The following is a 12,109-nucleotide window of genomic DNA, read 5'->3' as shown; positions in this document are numbered from 1 at the left end:
AGGTCCTCTGCTCCTTTTTGAATTGGGTTTGTTTGTCTTTGGTCGTTTGAATTGTAAGAATTTTAATATAATCTGGATGCTAGACCCTTATCAGATTTATGATTCGAAAATATTTTCTCCTATCCTGTAGGTTGTCATTTCACTTTCTTGATAACGTCCTTGGATGCACAAAAGTTTTTAATTTTGATGAAGTGCCACTTACCTATTTTTTCTTCTGTTGCTTGTGCTTTTGGTATAATATAAAAAGAATCCATTGCCAAATTCAAGATAATGAAGATTTACCTTTAACTTTCTTCTAAGAGTTTTATAGTTTTAGCTCTTATATTTAGGTTGTTAATCCATTTTGAGTAAGTTTTTGAATATTGTGTGAAGTAGGGGTCAAACTTTACTCTTTTGGAAATGGATATCTAGTTGTCCTAGCACCATTTTTGTTTGTGGTGTGTGTAAATTTAAGGTGTACATCATGTTACTTTGGAAAATTTGTATATTATCATATGTTTGCTCCTGTAATGATATTTATCATATAATATACTTATAGTGCAATATTATTGTCTACATTCAATAAACTGTACATTAAATCTCTGTGACTATTTTAGTACTTGTTACAAGTTTGTACTCTTAAACACCATCAATCTTATCCCTACAGCACCCCCAGTACCATTTTTTGAAGAGAATATTTTTTCCCCATCAAATGGTTTTGACACCCTTGTCAAGAATCAGTTGACCATAGATGTATAGTTTTTTTCTGGACTCCCACTTCTTATTCATTTGTCCATATGCCTGTCCTTATGCCAGTACTACACTGTCACGATTACTGTAGTTTTGTAGTAGGTTTTGAAATCTTAAAGTGTGAGTCCTCTAACTTTGTTCTTTTTCAGTATTGTTTTGGCTCTTCAGGGTCCATTGAAATTCCATATGAATTTGAGGATCAGCTTTTCCATTTCTGCAAAAAAGGTCATTGGAATTTTGATAGGGATTACACTGAATTTGTAGATCACTTTGGGTAGTATTGATACCTTAACAGTATTAAATCTTTGTAATGATTCGTTTTATGTGTCAGCTTGACTAGACCAGAAGGTGCCCAGACATTTAGTCAAACATTATTCCGGGTATGTCTTCGAGGGTGCTTCTGGATGACATCAGCGTTTGAATTGGTAGGCTGAGTAAAGCTGATTGCCCTCCCTAGTGTCTGTGGGCCTTACCCCTTCAGTTGAAAACCTGAATAGAACAAAAAGGCTGAGTAAGAGGAAACTTTACCCACCTGACTGGGTGCAGGTCTTCTCCTGCCCTCAGACTGGAACTTATATCATCAGCTCTCCTGGTTTTCAGGCTTTCCAGATCTGACTGGAATGACACCCTTGGCTGGTTCTCCAACTTGCCAACTGCAGATCTTGGGACTTCTCAGCTTCCATAATCCCTAGAGCCAATTTCTAATAATAAATTTCTTAATTCATACGCACAGGAAACTAGGAATACAGGGTCTCTTCATGTGCTTGCACACACATGTGCCCTATTGGTTCTGTTCTTCTGGAGAACTCTGACTGATACAGTCTTCCAATCCATGAACTTGGATGTTTTTCCATTTATTAAGGTTTCCTTTAAGTTCTTTCTCAGTGTTATGTAGTTTTTAGTGTACAAGTCTTTCACCTTCTTGGTTAAATTTATTCCTAGGTATTTTATACTTTTGGATATTATTGTAAGTGTAATTGTTTTCTAAATTTCCTTTTCAGATTGTTCATTGCTGCTGTATAGAAACACAACTGATTTTTGCCTGTTGATCCTGTACTCTGCAACTTTGCTGAATTTATTTATTAGCTCTAGTGACTTTTTTGTGGATTCTCTGGAATTTTACATATCATGTCATCTGTGAATAGAGATAGTTTTACTTTCTCCTTTCCAGTATGGGTGTCTTTTATTTATTTTTCTTGCCTAATTGCTCTGGCTAGAACCTCTAGTATAATGTTGAATAACATTGGTGAAAGTGGGCTTCTTTGTATTCATACTGATTTTAGGGGGAACTCTTTCAGTCTTTCACCATTGTGAATGATGTTAACTGCGAGTTTTTTTAAATAAAGGCTCTTTATCACGTTGAGGAAATGACCTTCTCTTCCTAGTTTCCTGATTGTTTTTATCATCAAAGGGTGTTGGATTTTTTCTGCATCGACCAAGATAACTGTGTTTTTATCCCCTTCATTCTGTTAGTGTGGCATATTACATTGGTTGGTTTTTACTTGTTTCCTTTCATGTCTTCATCAGTCATGTTTTCTTAGGCATCCATTTTCAAATATTTGGCTAAGCTTTATCTCTTCATTCTTTGAGATGTGCAGAGTATACTCTACCTTTCCATTTCTCCTGCCAGCTTCCTACCTCTGTCATCACACTTGGTTTATTCAGTACCCCTATAACTCATGGTTAAGCTTTCTTTCCCTAGTCTCATCCCACTTTAAACTAGTTGTTGACATGTGCTAGATGAATCCCCTTAAAGTACCTTTTTTACCCCTCATATTTCTTCCCTGCTGAGGAACCTGTAATAATTTTTTATTGTTCATTAGATCAAGTCTAAACTCATCCTGACATTTAGAACCCTTCATAATCCAATCCCACATCACCTCTCTGGTCCCTGTTATTTACCTTAAATGGAAACTACACACTGAGGCCCATCTAATAATAACTTAAAATTTTACTGTTAGATTTCTAAAATTATAACCATGTAAACTTGATTTCTTATATCTTTTCCCATATTTTCTTAGTTTCTCAATAAACCTTAGCTGTAGATTGCTGAATGACATTTTCTTTAATTTTTGAAGATACATTTCATAAGACCTTATTGTAACAGTTTCCTGGCCTCGTTTCTTGTATTTAGTTGGGGCACATATGTATTTAAAGAAGTGAAAAAAATATTGTCTTAATGTATTCAAAAGTAAGAAAAAAACAAGGTGCAAGACATGATATATAGTATGAAAGAATATATTTGTGTGCATAGACCATTTCTGGAAAGATATGTCAGAAACTATTAATAGTGATTACTCCTGGGAAATGGGACTGGATGGGAGGAAGAGGGAAATTTCCCTTTCATTTTATATCTTTTTGTGCTGTTAGAATTTCCTACTCAGTGAATGTGAAAAAAAAAAAAGATGAAAAAATTTGAGTAAATAATGATCAGTTCTTTTTTTTCTTGCTTTTAATTTTAGTTTAAACCCCACTATACCATTTAGAATTAGCTAACTTTTAAAAACTTTTAATGCTTTTTAAAAACTTTAAGCCAGTTGATGAACTGAAACAGTGATTTTCATCATGTACCTAATTTTTTGCACCATTAAAATAAGTTATCAAGTAGCCCATCTTGGGAGGTTTAGTTTCATCCACTAAAGAAATGCTGTTTGTCAATTGTAGAGTCATAAGGCACTTTAGATTTCTACATTATGAGTAAATTGGACCAACATGGAGTTGTTGCTGGGAGAAAAACTGAAAAAATACCAGGGCTTTTGTGGACTTGTTCCTTGTTTCGTGGAAGTTGGAAAGGTTAGTGACAGTCTCAGACTGTTGTTAAGACCCTGTTGTATAAGTTGGGTTTCTGGAGTTGCTGCTGTATATTTTCTTTGACTCCTAAAGTTATTCCTTTGCTTTCCTTGGGTATTTAAGTTTTATTTTAAAATTAGAAAACCAGATCTTTAACTTTGGAGGGAATTTTATTAGGCACACCTTGGTAGTTCTTTGGAGTAAAGTAACATTTATCAATTATGTACTTAGTTTTAAATTTAGAAATGGCTTTGTAAAAAGAGACAGTTGAGATCAGGAAATGTGTGCATGAGAATGATGAAAATAGCATCCCTGTTTGAAGGAATGGAATAATCTAGAAATTATAATAAGAAATAACTATAGCATCACAGTGCTAAACTGGGTATTTGAAGATTGTGAGATTAGTAATCTCACTAATTTGCTGATCAAAGAGTTTTAGTTTAGTTGCAGTAGGATTAGGACTATAAAACTTCATAGTTTAATGTTTCACTGGGTGACTAATCCTGTTTATTGCTTACTAGAAGGTGAGTTATTGTCTTTGCTTTAAGAAAACCTCAGTCCTGAGAAGTTTTGCACCAAAACCACGGAGTAGTTGAGGTCGGAAAGCTTGAGTTCCTTCTTTCTAGAGATTTCTGTGTGCCTGTCTTTTTTCACTGCCTCTGGGCAAGAAAAGAGAGTACTCTTTGTTTTATGAAAATAATGTGTATTTAGCTATAGGGAAGTGCAAACATGTTGGCTCTTGCCAGTTATTTGACCTCATTATGACTGGAGCACAGGCTTTGTCTTGTCTCATGTTGGGTGTGTACTTTATGTGTAGCATCATAGTTAGGGTGAAGTTAATATTTAAATCAGCTTCCTGTAAAGTTCCAGAAGAAACTGTGAGTTAGTAATACCGTAGGATCCTAATGAGCTTAGCTTGTCTGTTGTGGTAAAATTAACATGTCATATATAGTACTGATTGCGTTGTCTGTGTGAGAATTTAGGTTTACCTGAATATTTATAAGACTGAGTCATGTCATAGCAGTTGTTCATGTGTATCACTAGCATAGCTTAATCCTTGTGAAACTTGTTATTCAGACTCTTAAGTTATTTTTGATTAATCTTTTAATTCAAGACACTTGATGACAAAATAGGTTTTGTAAACCTTAGTTTTCTAATTTGCACAATGAAGATAATGATTCTTAACTTTTTTAGGGTTGTTCCAAGGATTTCATGTGTGTGTGAGGCATCTAAGGTTCCTGACAGAAAGGCGTTCAGTAAGTGTTAGTCACAGTTGTTAATAGCACTGTCCTATGGCTAATTCAAATCAGCTAGTGTGTTGTGTGATTCTTGCCTTTACAGAGGCAGGAATTTCACTTAAAACAGTTAGGAAACCACATGGTTTCCAGATAAAGCCAGTAAGTCCTATTCCTTTGCAGGCTCATTCGTTCCCTCAACATGGGAGGGGGAGAGGATAGTGAGGGACCAGAGTTCTTGAAGGAGGTAAGATGAATATAATGTCGTTCTTGACACTGTACAAAATGATTTTATGTAGCTGTCATCTCTGCCCAATAGCTTTTAAAAAAGGGAAACGAAGAGTTTATTTTCCTTTCCTGAGTGTATTATTCTAGATGTGTTAATGTCCACTGCTACCTGTTACAAAGTGGAGACAGAGGAGTGGGACTTTAACCCACAGCCAAATGTAATGGTTAGTAAATTATTTATCATTTCCATACCGTATTTCATTGATTAGCATTTACTTGGCATTCTGAGATCTCTGAAATTGAGATGGTCCTTACATTTACTATCACCCAAGCAGCACATGTGGTGTAGTTACCATAGTCTGCACATGTGTGGGCTTAGTCATAGCTAATCCTGCCGTCATGGCAGTCGGGTTATATGCACTCTTGGTACCGCGGGGTTAGTTTACTTGCCATTTAAAAGGGCTTTAAAAAGATCGAAAAAACTATGAAGAAAGGCATAGAAATAGAACAGCAGGGTACAGATTTGATTTCATGTGAAGTAAAATATTTGTCATTGGAGGAATGATTGCAGTTTCAAATTTTCTTGCAAAGCTACAATCAAGTGCATTATGGGACCTCAGAAAGGAAGATACTATAGGTGTTTTAAGCTTTTTTTTGTTTTTGCTGAGAAATATGCCAAAGAATTATCTATTGCATGCCAGGCAGTGCACCTGGAAGGAGGGTGAACTGCTCTATTTCTCAACATAAATGAGACATTTTGGAGCTACAAGAAGCTGATGTGACCAGTTCATGTGTCTCCTAGGACTGTCATGAAGGCCTTCGTCACACTTCACTGTCATGAAGGCATTTAAGTGGCAGCCGTTTTTGTCTTTGGTGGTGCATAAAATAATGGTGCTTTTTATAACTGATGGCACCTTAGATTCTGTCCATTATAGTGTTTACCTCTCTACTTCCTGATGGTAGCTTATTTGGAACTGATGGTACTACTAAGTAATCAAAATTGTGATTATATAAGGGCAGCTAAAATAGGAAACTTGTTAAGATGCAGAGATCAAGGTCAAAATATAAGAATAAAATGTTTGCATTGTTTTGCATTAAATAGGTATTCTTGCCTGTTTTCTTTGTTTTCTCAGATACAGCATGGCATAGAGGTTAGAGTGCAGACTCTGGAGTCAGGCAGCCTGGGGTCAAATCCCAGCTCCACCCCTTACTAGCAATAACTTTGTGTAAGTTACTTAACATCTCTATGCCTCAGTTTTCTGTCAAATGGGCGCAGTGTCTATCTCACAGGTTTGTTATGAGAGTTAAATGAGTTAATACATATGAAGTGTTTTGAACAGCACCTGGCTAAAAGTAAGCAGTGGGTGTGAGCTATTATTTTAACCGGGATTGTCTTCTGTGACTCCTGCATCAGTTGGTACACAGAGTAATTTGAGATGAAGATGTGATTGTCTATCCCACTCTTACCTTCTTGGTTCCAGTGCAGGGCTGATATGCTACCCATTTCCTCTTCCTTTTATTCCACCCTTTTTTGGGTACATTGATTTGGATTTTTTAGAAAATTGGTTATGATTGACCTATATAGATTCACACACTTACACAATACGATCAGTGGAATTAGAATTTGTTTGGAAACAAACTTTTTAATACTTTATTTTTCTAAAAATCATATGCTGTGTTTTCAGTGTTTTCCAAGGTTAAATCTGGATACCTCTTAGTGTGAGAGTCACTCTAGCAGTGCCCAGGCGGTGACTGCCTTTGACAGACTCACAGCCTCCAGGGCTGCTGGGCTCAGCAGGGTAGGGTTCCATTTCTAGCCTATGACGATGACCTGTGACTAGAACAGAAAGACTGTTGATGCTTTTCCAAGGACTGTACAGGGGTGTTTCAGTTCGTTATTTCTAGTGGTGTGCTGCTTGAGTGTTGCATTGGGCCCTCAGCTGTTGAAGAACAGAGGATACTGTTTCTGTTACAGCTGGCAGTGAACTAGACTGCCTACTGCCTCTTGGAGACATAGTACTAACTGAAAGACAGTTAATGGTCAAGCATCAAGTATTGAATTGGGGCTTCATTCTACTACAATGTTAAGAATAAATTAGATTTCTTCTCGCTGGATTAAATTTGAGCTATTTCGTTTTCAGTATTCATCTGTAAGATCACTGTGTCTTCACTTGGGCCAGCCAATTGTTTAAATTGTTGAAAAGCTTACTTGTAAATAGGTGTTTTGTGTAAACTTGTCTGTGTTAACTTGTCAGTTGAAGACTTTAAGGCTGAAAAGGGTTATAAACTGATCTTGTAACTGGAAGTTAATAAGAAAGGTTTTTCCATGATTCAGATTAATGAAGAGAAAACATTCCATACTTTATTCCCTCTGCAATTGTATTTATAATTCAGAGAATTCTAGCTTTATCTATACATTTTTTTAAGCAATCAAACCTAAAGTTTCAAATGTAACATTGGTGGTATCGTTTGTTAATTACATGATTGGAAACTTAATGTCAGTGAAAAATGACACACACAAATGGCATGTGCAGTGAAGCTTAAAATAGCACATCTTCACATCCATGCAAATTCCCTGGACTCCTCATAATGACCTACTTACGTACTGCTCACAGAGAGAAACCTGAGGCACTTGAAGCATCCATTAAAGCTGGAATATTACATTTAAATGTTTTATGTATTTGTAGTTTTGCTATTTACTCATGTTTCGTCCACAAATGCCAAAAGCATTTTCCATAATTAAACTTTTAAAAGAGCAATACATTTGGCATTTCAGAATGTGTCTGACAGTCAAGTACCTTGTTCCTTGGAGCTTGTTGGTTTTTTAAAGTAAACAATGCAAGTCTCAAGCCTGTTTACCCAAGATGCCGGTGTCTATTCTTTAAACGTGTCCAGGTTTACTTTCCCATTGACACGTGTGTGTGTGTTCTTTCTGTTTCTCAAATACAGAGCTGCCAAATGCTGTTAAATCAACTGAGGGAGATCACAGGCATTCAGGACCCTTCTTTTCTTCACGAAGCTCTGAAGGTTAGTCTCAAGACCTCTATTCAACAGGTTTTAAAGCTGTTGTTCATATCATATGAGTTATGTCAGTTCAAGCTATATTTATGCCAAGATGAATGTGCATACGTATAGGACGGAAGTTCTAAAGGTCAAATGACCCAGTATCTTCAACATGTAAATTATAAGAGCAGGAAAAAGTTGAGGAGGGGAGAGACTCATAGTGCGGGGGGAAACCTCCAGAGATTTAAGGTACCTGTCAACTAACTGCACCGTATGGACCTTTTGTGGATCCTGATTCGAAATAAAAAGTATTTGAGTCAGGGAAATTTGAACTGGTTATTTGTGTGAGGATAGCATTATGGGTTATATTTTTTTAAAAAGATACATTCTGAAATGTTGACTGATGAGATGATAAGACACTTAGAGTTTGCTTCAGAGTATCTGGGGGAGGAGAGGCAGAATAGGTAAAATAAGACTGACCAGGGCTCGGTAATTATCGAAGCTGAGTGATGGGCACATGGGGTTCAATTATACATTCCCTCTCCTGTTGTGTATGTTAGAATTTTTTCCTAAGAAAAGTTTAAAAAGTTAAGATGAAATAGAAGTGTGGTCATCACTTCATCACTATAGAATATGATAACTGTTTGGCACCTTTACCGTAGGGGCTGACTTCACTTAGAATCTCTGTGTTAATCGCCAGCCCCCTTCTTGATACATCATGCCGTAATTCTGTGAAATCAGGCGGCACAGTGTCCAAAGCAGTGAGATTTCATTCTCGTTTGCATGTTGTGGGAAATCAGAGCATGGCAACTCCCTTCCTGTAACTAGGAGTTTAATGGCAGTGCTTTAAGCATAATAGACCTACTATCCTCCACTGTACTCTGTTTCCTCCTTTATACCCTAGAATTATGCCTAGACTTATTCAGTATGTCACCAGGGTAGTAAGAGTTATAACCCCCAGACTAACTTGCTGCTTATTTTAAATGCTGTGATGCTTTACTTTTGAAATTTCTATTTTTTTCCTCCCCTCAGGCCAGTAATGGTGACATCACCCAGGCAGTCAGCCTTCTCACTGATGAAAGAGTTAAAGAGCCCAGCCAGGAGACTGCTGCTACAGAACCATCTGAAGTAGCGGGCAGTGCTGCCAACAAAGAAGAATTAGCAAGTAGGTATATCCTGGCTTGGTCCCGCTCTGAACTAGCGGAGAGTAAGAGATGAGTTTACGTGAGTGTCCTTTCCATCGCATCAACCCTTCGGAAATAGTAGTAATAATGACTAATTACTGAGCCATTACTAGGCGCCAGGCACAATTCTCAGCGCTTAAATGGTTCCATTCATTCAGCACTTACTTAATGAACCCCTATTATGTGCCAAGCACTCTTTTAGGCACTGGAGATGAACAAAAGAAACAGGAATTGCTGCCCTGTGAGAGATGAGCCCATTGAGGGAACAAATGGGAGGCAGATCTTGCAGAGCCTTCATAGCTGCTTGGCATTTACTCTGACTTAAGAGGACTAGCCATTGGAGAGTTTGGTGCAGAGGAATGCTGTAAACGGGTTTCCTTTGGCTAAAGATCATTCTGGCTGCTCTGTTGAGAACAGAATGTGTGGGAGGGAATAGCGAGCGTGGGGCAGAGCAGGGAGCCCAGGACGACTCAGGAAGCTATTGCAGATGAAGGCGGTGTGGGCCAGGATGCAGTAGTGGAAGGGTGACAAGTGCTTGCTCTACATGATTTGCTTACAAAGGATCTGAGAGTTGTGAAAGAGAGAGGGGTTAAAGATGACTCCAGGTTTGTTTCCTAAGGAGCTGAAAGGATGGAGCTGCACTTAACTGACGTGGGAATAATTGCAGATGGAGCAGATTTGGGGTGGAAAATGAGGAGATCGGTTTTGGCAATATTAAGTTTGAGATGCCTGTTAGACATCCAGGTGGAATATCAAAAAGGCAGTGGAGGTCCAATTGTGCAGTTCAAGGGAGAGATCTGGGCTGGAGGTGGATAAAACCTGGAATCATAAACCTGTAAATGGTACTTAAAGTTATGAGAAGGGATGAGCTCTCCAAGGGAGTGGGTATAGAAAACAGGAAAGGTTCAGTGACTCAGCAGTAGATCTTCCAGTGTTGAGATGTCTGGGCGGGGGGCAGGGGAGTAGGAGGAAGACCAGGAGAGTGGTGCTATGGAGGCCAAAGAGGCTTCCAGGAGGAGGGATCTATCAGCTGCGCAAGGTGGTGTTAATGGATATTTGAGCTGTTGGCAATTTTGAACTATTCTGAATAATGCTGCTCTGAATATTCTTGTGTATGTCTTTCGGTGCACGTAGTGACTTTTTCAATCCACATTTTTCTTTTCTAGACGCATCCATGTTGGTTGTACCTGTAGTTATTTCTTTTGACTGATGTGTAGTATTTCTTGGTCTGAATATACAACAGAATTGATATATTTGTTGATTGACTTTGGGGTTGTTTTGAATTTTTTTTGCTGTTCTAAACAAGGCTGCTGTGAGCTTTTTTGATTTATGTTTCTTGTGCATGTATGCAAGAGTTTGTTTAGTGTATATGCCTAGCAGTGTAATTGGTGAGTATTAAGATGTGCTCATCTTCAACTTAGTAGCTATTATTAGTGACATTATTTTCCAAAGTGATTTTTTAAAAAAATATTTATTTGGTTGTGCCGTGTCTCAGTCGCGGCATGTAGGCTCCTTAGTTGCAGCCCGTGGGCTCCTTTAGTTGCGGCAGGCGGGCTCCTTAGTTGTGGCACACAACCTCTTAGTTGCGGCATGCATGTGGGATCTGTTTCCCTGGCCGGGGATCGAACCTGGGCCCCCTGCATTGGGAGTGCGGAGCCTTAGCCACTGTGCCACCAGGGAAGTCCCCAAAGTGATTTTTTTACATATTTATACTCCCACTAACAGGGTTTGAGAGTAACTCTTGCTCTCAAATTTGTTAGATTGTAAAATTGTTGCCTGTCTTTTTGATATGAAATGATAATCTTGTTTTTAATTAGAATTTTTAAAAATTAAATAATGAGATTGAACATCTTTTCCCTTTTGACTATTCATGTTTCCTCATGTGAAGTTTCTTTTCATGTCTTCTGCCGGTTTGTCTGTTTGTTTGCCTCTTTTTATTGATTCTTGATATTCTTATTGATAATGACTTTATATTCTTGATATTAACCCATTTTTCTGGACTTGGGTGTTGCAGATATTGTCTCCTTATTGATGACTTGTGTTTTTACACTATGGTGACGAACTAACAAATAGCTTTCATTTATTAATCTTCTGCTATGGTTTGTGTTTTTTGTTTAAGAACTCCTACACTGTGAAGTTATAGGATATTCTGTTATAGTTTCTTCTAAAATTGTAATGTTTTGCTTTTCACATTTAAATCTTTAATTCATCTGAAATGGATTATCTTGGTAAGCCATAAGATAGAAACATAGTTCGATCCACCCCCTCACTTCCTCCAGCTATTCAGTTGGTTCAGGACCTTTTATTGAAAAGGCTATACTTACCCACTGATTTACAGTATTAGCTCTGTGTTATATCAGATTTTCATATTTTCCATTCTATTTCATTGAGTATCTGTTTTTAATTCTTTGGGATATATACCTAGGAGTGGAATTGCTAGGTCATATAACAATTCTGTGTTTAACTTAAAAAAAAAATTCTAAAACAGGACTCCTTTTTCATAACTGCAACAATATTATCACACCTAAAAATTAATAACAATTTCTTAATCTCATCAAATACCAGTGTAGAAATTTCCCTGATTGTCTAACAATATGTTTGTAATTGGTTTGTGAGAATAATGATCCACATAAAATGAAAACATTAAAGTATGTTTGAAATGGTTTTTTAAGATCCCTTTTATCTATATAGTCCCCCTCTCTTTTTTTCTTGCAGTTTAATGTTTGAAGAAATAAAGTCCTTTGTTTCAGGATTTTATTTGACAGGATTTGCATGATACCACATGATTGCATTCCTGTGGTATCCTTTAGTGGATTTTTATGTCCTCTGTGTTTCCTATTAATTTAGATGCTTATCTGGCATGATAAAGTCATAGGTAGTGTTGTGTGTATTTCTTCTATTTTGTTGTATCAAGAAGTAAATAATGTCTGGTCCCCGTCT

At 37.3% G+C, this 12,109-nt stretch overlaps 1 protein-coding gene across 14 annotated transcripts in view; it reads left to right on the top strand.

Annotated features, from left to right (window-relative positions):
- Positions 1-12,109, top strand: part of USP28 (ubiquitin specific peptidase 28) — a 56,880-nt gene that overhangs the window by 5,455 nt on the left and 39,316 nt on the right. For 10 of the 14 annotated variants that reach the window (XM_067751075.1, XM_067751074.1, XM_067751066.1 and 7 more), the window contains exons 2-3: positions 7,932-8,009; positions 9,018-9,150. In XM_067751075.1, coding sequence (XP_067607176.1) covers positions 7,932-8,009; positions 9,018-9,150 — 211 coding nt within the window. Of the gene's footprint in view, positions 1-3,376; positions 3,523-4,713; positions 4,776-4,937; positions 5,002-5,187; positions 5,207-6,115; positions 6,209-7,931; positions 8,010-9,017; positions 9,151-12,109 lie in introns of those variants that run through there. The other 4 variants (XM_067751069.1, XM_067751068.1, XM_067751070.1 and 1 more) reach the window with 4 other exon arrangements.

Source organism: Pseudorca crassidens, chromosome 9 (assembly GCF_039906515.1).
Source record: "Pseudorca crassidens isolate mPseCra1 chromosome 9, mPseCra1.hap1, whole genome shotgun sequence".
Classification (NCBI taxonomy): Eukaryota; Metazoa; Chordata; class Mammalia; order Artiodactyla; family Delphinidae; genus Pseudorca; species Pseudorca crassidens.
This window is presented reverse-complemented; position numbering and strand designations above follow the sequence as displayed.